General features: G+C 53.4%; 2 protein-coding genes across 2 annotated transcripts; one reads left to right on the top strand and one right to left on the bottom strand.

Annotated features, from left to right (window-relative positions):
- The first annotated feature begins 475 nt into the window (after positions 1–475).
- On the top strand, positions 476–7,794 carry TEX261 (testis expressed 261). Its single transcript, XM_003922639.3, has 6 exons — positions 476–655; positions 1,571–1,650; positions 3,373–3,526; positions 5,684–5,751; positions 6,878–6,980; positions 7,188–7,794. The coding sequence occupies exons 1-6, from the start codon at positions 586–588 to the stop codon at positions 7,301–7,303; spliced, it is 591 nt and encodes a 196-aa protein (XP_003922688.1). The 5' UTR covers positions 476–585; the 3' UTR covers positions 7,304–7,794.
- Positions 7,795–10,444: 2,650 nt separating this feature from the next.
- On the bottom strand, positions 10,445–16,888 carry ANKRD53 (ankyrin repeat domain 53). The gene is given in 7 exon segments (XM_003922638.4): positions 10,445–11,313; positions 13,539–13,659; positions 14,334–14,498; positions 15,806–16,005; positions 16,313–16,486; positions 16,488–16,566; positions 16,719–16,888. Coding segments are annotated over 7 exon segments (1,599 nt in total). The 3' UTR covers positions 10,445–10,623.
- Between the last annotated feature and the right edge of the window lie 260 nt (positions 16,889–17,148).

A 17,148-nucleotide genomic window follows, 5' to 3' on the forward strand; every position in this document is an offset into this window, starting at 1 on the left:
TGACCGATTAAAATCCCCCAACTCCTGACTGTGTCGCTTCCTGGATGTATGACCCAGGGCAAGGTAACTTCCTTTGGCCCCAGCTTCCCCATCCATAAAATGATTTACATCATCTGCTAAAATTTCCGGCAAGAATACACCTGGCCTTTATCACAGAGCGTGGCACGTTAGGAATTCAATAATTTTGTCCATGTCACCTGCGAAAGCAAGAGACAGTTTAGTGCACAGGGAGGGGCTGGAGGCTGCACTCCGACTCCGGATACGGGCGTCTGGTGCCCGCCCCTGGGGACCGTCCCGCCTCCCCCCGCGGCTGCCGCCGCCTGCATTCGTTCCCCTGAGTGGAGCGAGGGAGCCTGGTGGTCCGCGAGCGCGGGGCAGCGGCGGTTGGCCCTCCTCTCCTGCGGGCGGCGCTAGCGCGAGCCTGGCCCCGAGCAACACTCGAGCCTGGCTCCTCTCCGCGGCGGCGCACCGTCGTCCTGCCGTCCGCGGGGCGGAGACGCGGCGGCCGCGGCGGTGGCGGCTCTGTGTCGCCGGAGCCGAAGCGCGCAGGCCCGTCCCGGCGGCCGGGGAGCGGGCGGGGGCGCCATGTGGTTCATGTACGTGCTGAGCTGGCTGTCGCTCTTCATCCAGGTGGCCTTCATCACGCTGGCCGTCGGTGAGACTGCACGACCCCGGCCCGCGCGGGCCCCCGCCCCAGCATCGGTGCTCGTTGGGGGTCGCGTCGCGGGGGTTTCGGGGCCACTCGGGGTCAGCTGCCCTGCGCTCCCAGCCTTCGCTGTCCCAATCCCATCTCGCCTGGTCCTGCACCTTCTGCCGAGCCCGGCAGCCCGACCTGGCCGCGGCCCCTTCCAGGTGTCACAAAGTCCGCCCCGGCTGTGCACGGGACAGGCTGACTCGAGCGCCCCGCCCGCGCCTGCGGACCGCTAACCGCTGCCGCTCCCACTCTTCCCCGGCCCGCCGCGCGGAACTTTTCCCCGCCGCCTTTGCCCCTCTGGCCCTTCATACTTGCTTCTCTCCTCACCTTTGACACTTCCCGTCTGGCTAGTTCCCACTCCGCCTCAGTTGAGATACCCTCTCCTCCGGGAAGTCCACAGGGGTCGATGGTCCAGCAGTGCCCTGTCCTTTCCCTAAAGTAGCATTTCTCACGCTGAACTCGTCTGTCTCTCCTCCCTACTTGTTCTCCTTCCCCTTCCCAAGCTGAGTCAGGGAAGGATCCTTGTCTGTCTTGTTCAGCTGTATCCTCAGCTCAAGGACCTGGCTCTTGCCAAGTGCCCAGCAGGTGTTTATTGAATACGTGAAATTCCGCTTTCTGAGGCAGAGATTAGCACTGTACTGAGGCATCAAATGCAGACTTTCATTGGTTTTTGTGGGATTTCTCCTTAGTTGCCCTAACAAAGTGTTACTTCTCCAGAGTTGGAAGGGCAAACGCATGGGATGTTTAGTTTGTTCTTGACCTTCTGGAGTCCATGAAGGGTGGATGGGGACTGGGCTGCAGAGAGAGGGGTGACCAGGATGGTGGGAGTGACCCTGGCTGATGGTCTCCCCGCTTGCCCTTCTCCCCAACCCCCAGCGGCTGGACTCTATTACCTGGCAGAACTGATAGAAGAATACACAGTGGCCACCAGCAGAATCATAAAATACATGATCTGGGTAAGTGGCAACTTTCTCTGGGAGTCCTCCTCACTCTTTTGCCCTGCCTCAAAAGAGGAAGTGGGGAGAGTTTGGCATGGATGATGAGGCCTGTGTCTCTGCTGTTTCCTGAGTATACACTCTTACCTCCTTGCCTTGAGTGCTGTCTGTTATGTATGCGCTCCTGGGCCCAGATCTTCCCTAACCTCCTTCCCCAAGTGGCATTGTTTCGCTGCAGACCTTCTCCTCTAGCCCTTAAGGTGACAGTCAAGTGTACATTCTCTGGTGACAGGACCATGGCTTTGACTTTGCTTAGCTGTCTTCTACTGTCTTTAGCCCTTTGCCCTGTTCACAGCATTTAAAACTTAGAGGAGCCGTAAGACGGTTTTGAGTATTTGTTCACTGCTCTCTTTCTAATCGGATCAAGTGATTTGTCCTAAGAGGGGCACAGCTTCGCTGGCCTCGCCCTCCCTTGGTCTCATGGGAGGCTTCTCTTACTGAAGACACAGTCCTTGCCACTGATGTCAAAGCCATAGGGTGACTGCTTGTGGACAGACTTCCTTCAGCTGCAGGAAAGGCTGGGGGTAGGGGTGAGGGTAGGGGTGCCCTTGGACAGAAAGCGTCCACAGCCCCTTAAGTCGCCTGGTGTTGGCAGCCACTTGCACTCTGGGCATGGCCTGAGGTTGGGAGTTCACAGTGGAGACAAGACTGTAGCCCTCAGCTCTGATCCAGAGGCCCAGCTTGTGGGTGTTGGTACAGGAATTAGCCCTTCATTCAGCCAACTGTCATTTGTTAAGCACTGACAACTGTAGGTCCTTCTGAGTCGTGTTTTTCAAACTGTAGGCTCGATTCATTATTGGGCTATGTAATTAATTCAGTAGGTTATGATCAGCATTTAAAGGAACATAAATATAATTGAAATTTGAGCTTTGATCATATGTATGTATATATGTGTTGGGGGTCACAGTGTTAAATGTTTTTCTCTTTGAGACAGAGTTTTGCTCTTGTTGCCCAGGCTGGAGTGCAATGGCACCATCTTGGGTCATTGGAACTTCCACCTCCTGGGTTCAAGCGATTCTCCTGCCTCAGCCTCCCTAGTAGCTGGGATTACAGGCATGTGCCACCATGCCCTGCTGATTTTGTATTTTTAGTAGAGACAGGGTTTCTCCATGTTGGTCAGGCTGGTCTCGAACTCCCGACCTCAGGTGATTCCCCCCCCACCTTGGCCTTCCAAAGTGCTGGATTACAGGTGTGTAATCTACCATGCCTGGCAGATGTTTTTCTTACTGTGGGTTGCTGTCAAAAAGTTTGAGAAATGGGTTGGCTACAGTGGCTCACACCTGTAATCCCGGCACTTTGGGAGGCTATCAGACGTTTGAGACTAGCCTGGCCAACGTGGTGAAACCCTGTCTTTACTAAAGATACAAAAATTAGCTGGTCGTGGTGGTGTATGCCTGTAGTCCAACTACTCAGGAGGCTGAGGCAGGAGAATTGCTTGAACCCAGGAGATCTTGCCACTGCACTCTAGCCTGGATGACAGAGTGAGACTCCATCTCAAAAAAAAAAAAAGAAAAAAAAAAAAGTTGCCTTTGGGAGCAGAGTATCTAGTTGGGGAGGCCAGACCTGTGAAATGAGGAGATTGAAGCATGAACCTAGTGCTGCCCTTAGCATGCTGGGGGTTGGTGAGTCCAGGAAGGTTGCCTGGAAGAAGCGCCCTGCACTGTCTGCCTCTGGTTGTTTCAGTTCTCCACCGCTGTACTCATCGGCCTCTACATCTTTGAGCACTTCCCCACCAGCATGATTGGCGTGGGCCTCTTCACCAACCTCGTCTACTTTGGCCTCCTCCAGACCTTCCCCTTCATCATGTTGACCTCGCCTAACTTCATCCTGTCGTGTGGTGAGAGGGGACAGGGTTGGGGAGGCAGCGGACGTGGTTGGGTGTGCCCATCTCCATCCTGGGCACTAAAGGGGATACAGAGAAAGGAAGTCAGCCGCTGAAGTCCTCCAGAGGCCAGGCTGATTGGCGAGATGTAGTTGCCACTCGTGAGGACTCTAGAGCCCACCTTGGCTCTAGTGACTAGAATTTGTTGGAGCTGGGGGCTCGGACAGGGAGGGCTTTCCCAGAGAGGTAAGTTTGAAGAAGAGTTTGGGAAATAAGAGGTTGTGGATTGGCTGAGGCAGGGCCCCTAGCTGAGCAGTTCCAGCCTCAAAAAAAAATCACTTGGCCAGAAAAAGCCCAAAGCCTTTCTTTAGTAGGCAGGCAGGCAGCTCCCCATCCAGTCTTCTGACCCAGAGTCATGGTTAGGACTGGAGCCTCATAGGGCTGTGAGTGCCCTGCAGACTCTGGCCTGGTGTGAATGCCTCCTGGGGGCCGCAGCTTCTCATCCCATTCTCACTGGTTGCTGCTCCCTCGGGCGTGAGCCTGGGTGTGGCGGACCCAGTCTTCTTGGCTTTGCCTGGCCACCACTTTCTGACCCTGGGGAATCATTGCCCTTCTTTGGGCCTTAGCTTCTCCATCTCTTTAGAGAGGATGTTTCTTGAAACAACTGTTGGGAGACTCAGTGGGCATATAGGAGCTCTGTATAGATATTTACAGATATTTGGAAAAGGCTTCGCAAAGTATTTTGGTTGCCAAGATTGCCATTGCTCCTGTTCATCATTACTGCCCACCCTAGCTTTTGGTCAGGATATCACATGGAGTTAGGGGTTTTCTAGAGTGACTTTTCTATTTCTGTGAGAGAGCCCAGAGAGTGAGTATTATCCACACAGAGGGCATATTATTAAAGCCAAACTGGTCTCTTCCTTGGGTGCTTGGTGTGATTTCACCAAAGAATTTGTTCAGCAGAGATTTGTTTAGGAAGCCCTTCCAAGGAGACCAGGCCCCTCTGTCCCAGGGAAAAACTCCTGCCCTCAACCCCTCAGCAGCAGGCTCCCCTGACTCTTGTCATTCCCTTGACCTGCTCTTTGATACCTAAAAGAGTTTGTCCAAAAGATCTTGTAGGTACCAGCCACTATCCTACCTCCCATTATCTTTTAGCTCTAGAGTGTGGCTAGGCATAGCAGAACTATAGTCTTTGCCTTAGAATGGGAGAGGCAGGGGAGAAGAAAGAAGACATGGTCATTGCTGTCAGGTGTGTATGAGGGGACAGTCAGTTTCAGGAGCCATGTTCTTTCTAGTGCCTGCCCTTCACCTCACCATGGGAACAGGCAGGGATGACTGTCTCTTGAGCAGCCTGTGTCCAGGATATGCATATGTGCCCTCTGTTGTAAACTCAGTTGCATACTAAGGAGGGGCAGCTGTGTATGTCCAGAACATATCAGTTCACACCAGTATGCCTTACCTCAGGGCAGGATGGGGACCCCCCTCCCCCAGAACACTGAGGAACCCAAAGATTGCACCTTAAAGCATCTAGCAAGTCTTTTTTTTTTTTTATACTGTAAGTTCTGGGGTACATGTGCAGAACCTGCAGGTTTGTTACATAGGTATACACTATGTAACAAACATCATGTGCCATGATGGTTTGCTGCATCCATCACCCCGTCATCTACATTAGGTGTTTCTCCTAATGGCATCTAGCAAGTCTTGCCCTTTCATTCTGGAGGAGTGAGAGCCTTTGATTTGAGCAGGACTTCTCCCTGCTGCCCAGTTTGGAGTAGAGCCTCTTAAGGGCATCTAATCTGCACACCCATGACTTCTCTCTACCTGCCACTGTGGGAGAGCTTTCTTTAGCACTCATATCCTCTAAAAACGAGGTTAATTGTCAATGATGCTTTGGATTATGTAACATAGAAGTCTCATTTTTATAACATGCAAAGCGCTTTCTTACCTTCTAATTTTACTCAGAATGCCCTGTGCAGTGGGCAAGTTGAGGCTCATTCTCCCGTTTTAACAGAAGAATGGGAAATAGTTCTAGGCAATAGCCTACCCTGAGTTGAGTGTAAAGTCAGGCCAGAGACTCCTTGGAGGCTCCCAACTTCTGACGACCTTTTGAAGTGAAAAGTACAGCTTTCTCTTATTCCCCTTAAACTGACTGACTCTTCATTCCCTCAACAGGATTAGTGGTGGTGAATCATTACCTAGCATTTCAGTTTTTTGCAGAAGAATATTATCCCTTCTCAGAGGTAAGAAGTGTCAAGTACATTCAGCTGTTAACAGGGACAGGGGAGTAAAAGGGAACTTGCATGGTTTACTCTGCGAACTTAGCTATGATTTGAAACTGAATCTGTTCAAGGATTACATGTTTGAAAAAAACCAAAACATAGATGGTTAGAGAGAGCAGTATGGATGGGGACAGAAGGCATAGATGGTTAGAGAAGACAGTGTGAGAGGCCGGGCGTGGTGGCTCACGCCTGTAATCCCAGCACTTTGGGAGGCTGAGGTGGGTGGATCACAAGGTCAGGAGTTCAAGACCAGCCTGACCATCATGGGAAAACCCCATCTCTACTAAAGATACAAAAAGCAGCTGGGTATGGTAGTGGGCAGCAGTAATCCCAGCTACTCAGAGGCTGAGGCAGGAGAATCACTTGAACCCGGGAGGTGGAGGTTGCAGTGAGCTGAGATCACACCACTGCACTGCAGCCTGGATGACAGAGTGAGACTCCATCTCAAAAAAAAAAAAGAAAAGAGAAGGCAGTGTGGATGGGAACAGGAGGTATAGACGGTTAGAGAGAGCAATGTGGGTGGGGACAGAAGGGGTACCTTTGGCTGAGGCAGGGAGGACACTGCTCTTCCTAAGTGAGTCCTTTGGGTTCCCCTGGGGGGGGGTCATCCTGAGGTCAGGAAGGAGCACTAGGGTGGCCTTCTGTGACACAGTCCTCACAGGGCAAGGGTGGGCTGCAGTTCTGAGCCCCAGCTTTTCCCAGTGGCTGCCAAGGTTTTCTTCCCTCACAATTTCTCCACACCCTGCTGCTCCAGTTTGAACCTCTGGGAAGAGCAAGGTCACTTCTTTGGGGAGTGTGGGTCAGTCAGTCATGGCTTAGCACTTCATTTGCCTCCTTCAGTCCAGGGGAGTTGTTTCCTGGTGACCAAGATGTAGGGATTGCGGCCACATTCAAACATCGTCAGCTCTCACCTTTCCCCAGAAAAGTATTTTCATGTCTGAGGGTGGCTCTCCCCACGTCCCAGCTCTGGGCCCCTGATGGAGATCAGGTGTGGCCCTCTGTGCGCTCTTGACCAACACGCAGTGACCACACCCAGCCCACTCTTGGCACCTCCAGGTACCCTCTTCTTAGTCTCTCTTGTTGCCAGGTCCTGGCCTATTTCACTTTCTGCCTGTGGATAATTCCATTTGCGTTTTTTGTGTCACTTTCGGCTGGGGAGAATGTCCTGCCCTCTACCATGCAGCCAGGAGGTGAGAAGGGGTTTTTAAGGGGCCGAGGTGGGAGCAAGCCAGCAAGGCTTGGGTTGGCAGGGGTCCACTGAGGGAACCAGAGTCTAGCCCTGTGTTGGAGACACCTGGGCTCAGAGTTGGGATAGCTGTGTTCACACACACACACACACACACACACACACTCACTCTCACACACTCACTTTCATCTTCTTGCCTGTGTCTCCACAGATGACGTCGTCTCCAATTATTTCACCAAAGGCAAGCGGGGCAAACGCTTAGGGATCCTGGTTGTCTTCTCCTTCATCAAAGAGGCCATTCTACCCAGTCGTCAGAAGATATACTGACCCCCATGTGGGCAGGATGTGGGGGCAAGATCAGGAGGGTCAGGCCCCTGGGCCTCTATGCCAGGTGGGGGCCGGAAGCCGGAAAGGCTCCCAACACCAGCCCCGGCATTCCTCCCCTCAACTCTGAAGCCCCATCCCTTTCCTCCTTGGTGGGGGCTCAGCTTGGCTCAGATCTGATGCTGCAGGAGGCTGCAACCTCAGAGGGCACCAGGGAGGGTGGCAGAGCCTGCTTAGCCAGGAGGCCGAGGTCCCGCAGCCCTCCCTTGTCCCTTCCAAGGTGGGTCAGGAGGTTCTGGTCCAGCTGGGGCAGGCAGGGCCGGGTCTGTGAAGCTGAAGAGCAGATGGTAACAAGTTCTCTGGGCAGGTGGCCATGGGGAGGGGCCATGGCTTGGCATGTCCAACAGAAATAGTTTTTGCTGTTGAACTGTGATTTCTGTCCAAATGCGGATTTCCATTTGAATAAAGCTTCTAGGTGGCACTGTTTGCCTTAATACCCTGACAGTTCATCTTCCTTTCTTCCTGCTAACCTTCCGCCCTGGATTGGACTCACTTTTCTGCTCCAGGGACTCCTTTTCTGGGTTTGGGTCTTGCCCTTCCTAAGGGACTGTTCTTGTAGCTCTTAGTGGAAAGGGGGCAGGGTTGAGGAGCTGAGCCTGGTCAGGGAGTGGGAAGTGGGCCTAGAGGCAACCTCTCTGATGCACTCTCTTCCATCTCTTTCCCCAAGGCTCTGTGACTGTCAAACTGGGAGTAGGAGAGGGGACAATTCAGGACTGGGCTAGATTTTCAGAAGAACATCTACAATATCCTATTTATAAATCTTCCTCTGGGAGAAGGAGTGGTTTCTGGCTGAATGCTATCTTAGGCTCAAGGAGAAACAAAATAAAAATCAGCTTCCAGGCAGCCTGATTTTAAAGTAATGGGACTAATGGGAGAAGCTGTTTGTCCCTGTAAGAGCATCCGAGGTCTGGCCCTCTTCTGTGCACTCTTGGCTCCTGGGGAGATATCTCTGCCTTCTAAGAAGGCAGGCCAGGTCTTCGGCACAGACCAGCATTTGTTGACCTTGCACTCCAACTACAGTGCCTTGCAAGTGCTCAACCATAAATATTGGAATGAAGTCCCCAGGAGAGCCATTTCTGGCCATGTTCTATACCTCAAAGTGAGGCTAGCAGGTGCAGAGATGCACTGTACACATGTGATATCTTTAAGCCACTGGAAAAACCCCTGTGCTTGAAAATATTTCCTCTATATCATGCCTGAAGTCATAGCCCTTCATTTCCTTGACTTTAGCATTTATCTTCTCTTAATACCAGCTTTCCCTTTCACCAAGAGGAAGAGCACATTTTGGTCTTCTCTCACAGTAACTGTGACGGCTAGGCCCTTTTTTCCTATGCAGACCAGGATACACAAGGCAGAGGACACTGGAGGCCAGCCTCATCCTCCCTTTGGGCTGACAGCTGGCCCTTCTCTCCTCCCTCTGCTGCTTGGTTCCTCACCTTGATGATGTGGCTTTGCCCCCTCCACTCTACTGCCATTGCTCTCCCAGGGGTTGCTAAATCCAGCGGACCCCTTTCATATCTTACTGGATCTGGGCAGCATCTGACATGGCTGATTACCCCTTGCTTCTTGGATTGCACTTCCCTGGTACCTCTGTAGCTAGTTGTCCTCTTACCTCTCTGGCTGTTTCTTTCAGACTCCTGTGCAAGCTTCTCCACTTGCCTGTGCACAGTAGGGTCTTTCAGAGTTCCATCGTGGGCTCCCTAGGGAAGCCCATCCATCTGGATGATTTCAGGGACTGCAGAGGCATTGAGTTGACCTCTAGCCCCGACATCCTTCCTGATCACCTGAACCACAGTTTTGCTGCCTTCTGGGTGCATAGATGATTCAAGTCCATGGCCCAGATGGTACCTGCTGTCCTCTGCAAACCTGCCCCTTCTGGGTACTTGCCTTGGCCCTGAGATCACTCAGGAGCCAGACAGGAAACCTGTCTTCTATTCCTGTTTTCTCTTTCTGCCCACCATGTCCAGTTTCTCAAAGTGGTCAAGTCTACCTTAACATCTGTTGATTTGAGCCACTCTTACTGTCATCAGCTTTCACCTGGATTACTGTGACAGCCTCCTGCTGCTTCTCTATCCCCTGGCCAGACCTGTCTCCCTAAAATGCATTGCATAGCTGATCAAGTCACTCTCTGGCCTGAAACCCTCCATGGCTTCCCACTGCCCTCAGGATAAAGTCCGGACCCCTCAGCATGGATTGTGAGACTCATGGTGTCCTGGTCCCTGCTCACCTCTCTGGTCTCATCACTTGCCTTCTTGCATTCTGGGTCCCAGCCTCCTGTATCCAGAGATACCGTGGCTCTCTCTTGCCACTGATTCTGCCTTTCTTTTGGTCACAGAGAAAGGATACTTCTCTCTGTCAAGTCTCAACTTGTCAAGTCTCAAACTTCCTCCAAGGAGGTTTAGCTATGCCCTCTCCTCCCCAACTCCCAGCCTGGCATACCACACAGATCACTCTGCACTCACATGCCTGCTTCATGCTCATCTCCCCACTAGACTGTAAGCTCCTTGAGGGCAAGGACTGTCCTGGAATTTTTGTATTAACAGTGCCTGGCTTGATGCCTGGCACCTAGAAATCACTCAATAAATGTTTGTTTAATGAATGAATTGTAGTGATGTGTACAAGGGGATACAGGGGAGCCAGTTAATTTTCTGGAGGACGTACAAGTGCTTTCATAGACTCAGATGGAAACCACACATCCTTCCCCTCCCTGGATGTGCTGCCCATGCCTCCTGGAATTGCAGAAACCGCAGTGACTGCTGGGAATAAGGATGGCAGCCCATAGTAGCAGCGAAGCCCATGCCAGGGAGACATACTAGCTGCTCTCCACCCCATTCTGGGTCTCAGCTTAGAGCCTGCAACAGGAAGGGCTTAATCTGAACAAGGAACAGAATTTCCCAGTAGGTCCTTCCATCCTGGAAGCCTGGGCCCTTCTGGGTGGGAGGGCAGTGGGGGTGCCGAAGTATCACTTTTACAATGCCAGGGTGAAGGATAGCGACTGACCCCCCACCCACTCTGAACCTAACATGGACTTTCTGGGCGGTGGGGAGGGGGCGGTGGTGGGTTGGGGGAGCAAGAGACTTATGTCCAGAGAGAAGGGAGGCCTGGGGTCTGGGCTTTTGATTGGAAAGGGAGACTCCTGTTCTTCAGCTTGGAAGTGGGAAGCCCATAGGCATCTCTCCCCGTTTCCTCCCCTCCCACAACGCGAATCGCCACACCTCAGCCTTCACTGGGCTGCCTCAGGTGGAGCGGTAGCCATAATAACTTTATGGGTGGGTTTGCAGGCAGGGAGAGACAGGGAGCCCTTGATGAGATCGCACAGCTGCCAGGAAGGCTTCATCAAATGTGTCACGCAGGTTCATGGTCAGAGTGTCGGTCCAGAAGGTGTCATCACCCAGGTGCCTCTTCCGGGGCACTTCCCTCATGCTGATGGGGTAAAATCCCTGGGGCACCTTCATTCTGTAAGGCCGCACACGTGGATATAGCGTGCGGAGTATCACTTCAAAAGGCAGCCGTGGCACTGGTGCCACCCAGTGGCCATCCACTGTGTGCAGCCGCGCACCTCCGTGCCCATCAGGTGTCACCTCCAGGAAGCTGCTGAAGTCGTGCTCCGGGCTGGGGTCTGGATGCACGCCCAGGCGGATGCCCTGTGGATGGCTGATCTGGGTGATGGGGGATCTGGCAGGGTTGTTGCTAACATTCCACATCATCGGCCGCTTGACCGTGAGCTTCCTGTAGATGGGCTTGGGCATCTCTGTGGGCTGTGGCATGGATTGCAGGCGCGCCTCCACAGAGGGGTGGAAGCTCCTGGAACACTGCGATCTCCGTTGCTCTGGGGTCTTGGAGAGGGCGGTGGCCTGGGCTTGCTTGGTGTTAGAGACCAGAGAGTGGCCTGGGTGCAGCTTGCCGTGGAGCCACTTTCTGATAGCAGCTTCTTTGAGAATTTTGTGCTCTTTCTACAACAACAGAGGGCACAAGACAGTCATGGAGGCCTGCTGCCCTCCGCTTCTGTACAAGGAGGTCCTGTATCCATAGCCTTTGGAAACTGTGATCTGACGGATGAGGGAAACCCTGAGTCTGATGAGAGGAACACCTACCTTACGGGAGCCTGTGTTGCAAAGAGGGAGACAGCTTTTCTCATAAGGGAGCCCCTGGGCTGAGGGGGGAGACAAAGCACCCCTCCCACGGAGGGAGATCTCCAATCTGATGGGGGAGATACAGCCTCTGCCCTAGGTGAGCCTCCAACTGACATGGGAGAGACAGTCCCTGACCTAGGGAAATCCTCAAGTCTTACAAAAAGACAAGTCCCCTCTTCTCCCTCCAAAGGAATCTTCAGTCTGATAGTGGAGACATGTCCTGCCATAAGAGAGTCTCTGGTGTGATGGGGGGAAAGACAAATGGGAAGTGCAAACAGCATCTTTGACTCTGGAAGGAGACAGGAGAAAGGACCGGATGGCCTGATGTGGACACACTTCATGGAAGTGATGGGCCTTGAGAAGTCAGGTAGGGAGGATACAGTTGGCTGGCTCTCCAGGTCTGGTGGTAGCAACTCAATCTAGCTCTGTTCTTGCCTCCACTGGAGCCTTCCATATGTTGTCACAGAACCTCCCCCACTCCCATTGTCTCACTGTCTCACTCCCAGACTGTTGCTAAGCAATCAGGGGCTTTGGAGATTGACCCAGCTCCAGACACAGGCTCTGCTTAGGCTAAGCCAATCACTGTAATTCCATCAGACCTTGCCCCAGACCTAAGTCAGTCAGCATATGGCTTTCCTTGAGTTCTAGCCAAGGAACCACAATGGGCACTTGAGCGAATCGACACCGTAAGAGATGAGGGGAGATGTAAGAAGCTTCTGAAAAAGGTTAGAGCTACAGGAAACAGATGGGCCTTGTCTCTTCGGGACAGTGTGTGACTCTGAGGACTGGTGACCCTGACATCAGAGGAGGATAGGCTGAGGAATGGAGAGAAATGCCACTGAAACAGACCGGGCGTGCCGGAGTCACCAGCTCCAAAGCCCTCCCCACTTCAGGATTCACTTAAGATTCCCAGTATCTTCTGAGTTTTCTGGGTTTTGCACCCTATGTAATTACACCTGCTTAAAATCCCTTCTTGCCCAGCCACGGTCCTTCACTGATCTGGGCCCCTGCCAAATCTTGTCAGCCTCTAACTTACATCTGATCCTCAGCTGCTCTGAGTTTTCAGTTCTCTGCATACATCATGTTCCCAGGTGCCTCTATGCCTTTCCACGTGGCTGCTGTTTATGCAGGTCAGCCGTTCCCTCCTTCATGTAGCCAGTTGCTGCACATGTTTAAAGACTCCTCTTAAGCATCATCCCTTCTGACACCCTCCTGGACCCTCTCCTCCTTGATGGGGATGTAACCTGCCTCCTCTGCTAGACTTTAAGCTCCTTGAGCATGGGGGTCACATATTCATCTTTGGACCTCAGGGTCTAGCAGGTGCCTGGCGCAGAGTGAATGCCCAGTGCCTGCTGGAAGGAAGGGTGGATCTTTTTAACCAGAGTGTGAGACCCAATTACAGGCAGGGCCTTGGTCTCATTAGAGGTTCTCATCCTGAAAGAGGAAGTGCATTAGGAGGGGCCCAGAAATATTTGCAAATTTAAGCTTGCTTAAATTGGCTTTCTTTTCTTTTCTTTTCTTTCTTTTCTTTTTTTTTTTTTTTGAGATGGAGTTTCCCTCTTTGTTACCCAGGCTGGAGTGCAATGGTGCGATCTCGGCTCACTGCAACCTCCGCCTCCTGGGTTCAGGCAATTCTCCTGCCTCGGCCTCCTGAGTAGCTGGGACTACAGGTGTGCGCCACCATGCCCAGCTAATTTTTGTATTTTTAGTAGAGACGGGGTTTCACCATATTGACCAGGATGGTCTCGATCTCTTGACCTCGTGATCCACCCATCTCCGCCTCCCAAAGTGCTGGGATTACAGGCTTGAGCCACCGCGCCCAGCCTTAAATTGGCTTTCTAACAGAAGGTAAGACTTTTGACCAAAAGACTGGCTTATTTAAAAGAGTGGAATTTCAGTCAGAGTACGGGGGGTTAGTACAGGGGAAAGGGTGGTTCTTTACGGGTGTGTTTCTAGCTTCTCCTCTACAATATGTGGGTCACTGTCCCCTCCGCTCACATGCCTGGATAGCAGCTGGTGCCTGGCCCCCTTGCTTTCCCCCTTACTTGATACTCAATCAGGTAGTTGTGCTCCATGAGAGCCAGCTGGCTCTTGAATGTCTTCATTTTCCCCATCTCACGGGCAAAATCCTTCTTGTCCTTTTTCCACATGGCATCCTTCAAGAACCTGGTACCAAGGTCGGGGTGGGAGTGTCATCCCACAGTGACAGAGCTTCCACCTGGGCTGGGAAGACTGGCTGCTGCTGAGGGCTTGGAGGGGGGTGAGGGGAGCTGCCAGAGGGAGATGAGCAAGATGAGCCATCCCTGTTGCCCAGGCTTTCTGGCTCCCTACTTCCTTTAGGTCAGGCATCCCCAAACTTTTTACACAGGGGGCCAGTTCACTGTCCCTCAGAACATTGGAGGGCCGCCACATACTGTGCTCCTCTCACTGACCACCAGTGAAAGAGGTGCCCCTTCCTGAAGTGCGGCGGGGGGGCCGGATAAATGGCCTCAGGGGTCGCATGCAGCCCGTGGGCCGTAGTTTGGGGAAGCCTGCGTTAGGTGAAAGAGGAAAGTCCTTGATGACCTGGTCACCACCCTCCTGCTAAGGAGCCAGGGATCCCAGGGGAGGGAAGGAGGGTAGTGATCAACCTAGAGGACAGGGGACCTGGGCAGACTTACCCCCCAGCCCAGGTGATGAGGTGATTGCCTCATTCTGAATATCCTGGGCTGTAGACGCATCCGCCAGCTGTCTGGCTTCCTAACCCTCCCCTTAAAGGCTCAGCCATGGTGAGGGCCCTAGGGAGAAGGCAGGGGGAGGAGAAGGGAGTGGGAGGCTGCAAGTGGTTCTCACGCTCTTACCGGGCACAGGCACGGTGGTTCCATATTTTGCAGAAGTCAATGGGTTTGTAGCCCATAGCATCTTGGGCATGGACATTGGCACCACTCTGCACTAGGACCTTCACACAGTCTAGCAGGCCCTCTCGGGCTGCCAGGTGCAGGGGCGTGGAGCCGTTGCAGGTCTGACTGTGGAAGGCCCCGCCAGTGGGGATGAGGACAGAAAGGAAAGATAAAGGGCATCTGCCCATCGGGTAGATGGACACACCAGTTTCCAGGCCCTGCTCTACCATTAGGGTTATTGGGTGACCCTAGCTATGTCTCTTCCCCTTTCGGTACGTCAATTTCCTTTACTGTAGAGGGAGGGATTGGACTACATGAATACTACAAATCTGACTTTAGGAGGTATGTAACAGTTAAGAACTTCTGGAAGGAGAGCTGGCTTGTTTCAGAGACCACTAACCTCATCCACTCTTAAACGAACCAGCCCTCTGCCATTTCCCTATGCCTCACCACGGCCCACAAGAGCTGCATGACCTGAGCCTAACCTCCTCAATCTTCTCCTTTGACCTTGCCCACTCTTTCCCAACACATGGTCTTTGCATATGATGTTCCCTCTACCTGGAACACTTTTCCCCGGCTCTTTGCATGGCTGCCTCACTCTCAGTCTTCAGGTTGCAATTTAAATGTCACCTCCTTAGAGGTGATTGCTTCATCCAAAATAGATCCTCCCCCTACCTGCTTTACTCCCCACTCCATCACCATGTTTATTTTTTTCCTAACCACTTCCCATGCTCTGTCAGGATTTTGTTCACTTATTTGTTTGCTAATTTGCTGTCTGCTCCCGCACTAGTGTGTCAGCTTCATGAGGAGAGGACCATTTGTGACTCTAGCAGAGTGCTTTGCACACAGTGCATGCTTGATACTTTGAATGCATGCGGTCTCCTGCATGCCATGCGCTTTTCAGTGATCACAGCAGTCCCATGTGACAGGCACTACCATTCTCTCAAATTTCAGCTGAAGACATTGAGACAGAGGTTCCCAAACTTAGCTACAAGTTAGAAGCACCTGGGGATCTTTTCTGACTTCCAAAGCCCAGCTCACACCACAGACCCAAAATCACAGCCTTTGGATTGGAACACAGGTGTTCATATTTTTAAGCTCCCTAGGTGACACCTAAGTTTAGTGTACACCTAAGTTTGGGAGCGAGGGCAGTTTGGGAACCAGGACAGTGGGGCTTAGAGATTGAGTGACTTGCCTAAGGTCCTGCTGTCTGCTAGCAAGTTGCAAAGCTGGGATGGGGACTAGGTCTGTCCTCTCCCAAAGCCCAGTCTCTCTAACTACGATACCATGTGGGTTCCAGATTGCTTTATGTGGGACCCAATCCTTATCACCTCCCACAGCCCCTCTGCCAGTCCTGCATGGGTTTGCCTGCCTGCACGCAGAGCTCCTGTACCCATGTCCGCAGCCTCCCTCCTGAAGCAGACTGGACTCACACATTGAGGGCTGCCCCTTTCTCCAGCAGGTAGTAGATGCAGGGGAGGGCCACACTAGTGTTGTCCCTGTGGATGACGAGGTGCAGGGGGGTCTGGCTATTATTGGTCAGCAGGTCCACGGGAAACTTGTACTCTTCTACCAGGACCTGCAGGCATGCAAGCTTGCCCCGTTGGGCTGCGAAGTGGATGGCAGTGAAGCCCTGTGAGGACCAAATCAGGCAGGAGGAGGCTGAGTGGGGTTGAGGTCCCAGGGTCCACAACTTAATTTATATAAATTTACTCTCTTCCCTGTGTCCCTAGGAATGCTCACACCCCTTTGCTAATTAATCAGTGTGTGTTCATCAGACCACCCAACCTCCCTGTCCCCAAAATGGTCCTTCCACAGCCAGAAGATGAGTTAAATTAGGAGAATGTACCCAGAAAAGGACATCTCTTCTCCAGGTGACCACTCCGAGCTGGGTAGCGAGAGAGGGACCTCGGTCCTTGCCCCCACACTCAAGGCCTTACCTTGTTGTTGGTGGGGATTTCCCCGAGGCTCTGGTTCAGACAGAACCGCAGCCATTCCACGTTGCCCACAGCGGCCGCGATCAGCTGATAGTAGCTCCGGATCGCCGTCTGGTGGATCGCTGTCTGGTCGGACTTCTCGCTGGGACTGGGGTTAGCAGCGCAGGGCGGGTGAGCGAGGCAGGGCGGGAGTGGGGGGCGTGGCGAGGGCAGTAGCCTGTGCTCGAAGGCTGTCGGCGAGGCCCGGCAGGGGCGGGCTGGTGGGCGGGGCAGTGGGGAATCGACCATGGGCCACAGCCCGGGCACCTCTTGGGAGGCGATCTCTGGCTCCCGCCCGGCTCTCCGGGCTTCTCGGGCCGCAGCCTTGGCCTCCGCCCGCTTGGTCCGGACACCTTCTCCCCCGACCCACCTAGGCTGCTTGGACTCTTCGTCAGTCCAGGTGGCCTTCAAGGAGACTTTGTTCTCCCGCTGCATGGAGCCAAGTGGAGCTGGCTGCGGCCGAGCCCCTCTCCCTTCTCCCCTTTCTGAGTGCCAGCTTCCCGAGCCCGCCCGCCGAGCAGTGCTGCCCGCGGAGGACATCGAGGGGCTGGAACTAGAACCTAGGCTGGGCGGGCTGTCCGCCCACCCACCGGCGCCTCGCCCCCGGGGGCCTCTCCTTCCCAGGCCGCCAGGGCCCGGTCGCCTCGCTCGCTGGAGGGGCAGAGACCCGGCGCCTCCGGGGACCCTGCCAGCCTGCCGCTCCCCACCCGCCGCTCCGCTCCCAGCCGGAGCCAACCCCCTCACCCAACATCCCAGCCCTGCTGCCGGGAAACAGCATCAAACACGCAAACAACAAAGAC

This window comes from Saimiri boliviensis, chromosome 1, assembly GCF_048565385.1.
Source record: "Saimiri boliviensis isolate mSaiBol1 chromosome 1, mSaiBol1.pri, whole genome shotgun sequence".
NCBI classification, from domain to species: Eukaryota; Metazoa; Chordata; class Mammalia; order Primates; family Cebidae; genus Saimiri; species Saimiri boliviensis.

What these genes read in the sequence shown, in the direction of transcription:
- TEX261 (XM_003922639.3), top strand. Translation starts at nt 586, where the DNA reads ATGTGGTTCATGTACGTGCTGAGCTGGCTGTCGCTCTTCATCCAGGTG. An exon ending in AATATTATCCCTTCTCAGAG is followed by an intron (nt 5,752 to 6,877) that starts GTAAGAAGTGTC and finishes TCTTGTTGCCAG; the next exon opens with GTCCTGGCCTATTTCACTTT. An exon ending in CTCTACCATGCAGCCAGGAG is followed by an intron (nt 6,981 to 7,187) that starts GTGAGAAGGGGT and finishes GTGTCTCCACAG; the next exon opens with ATGACGTCGTCTCCAATTAT.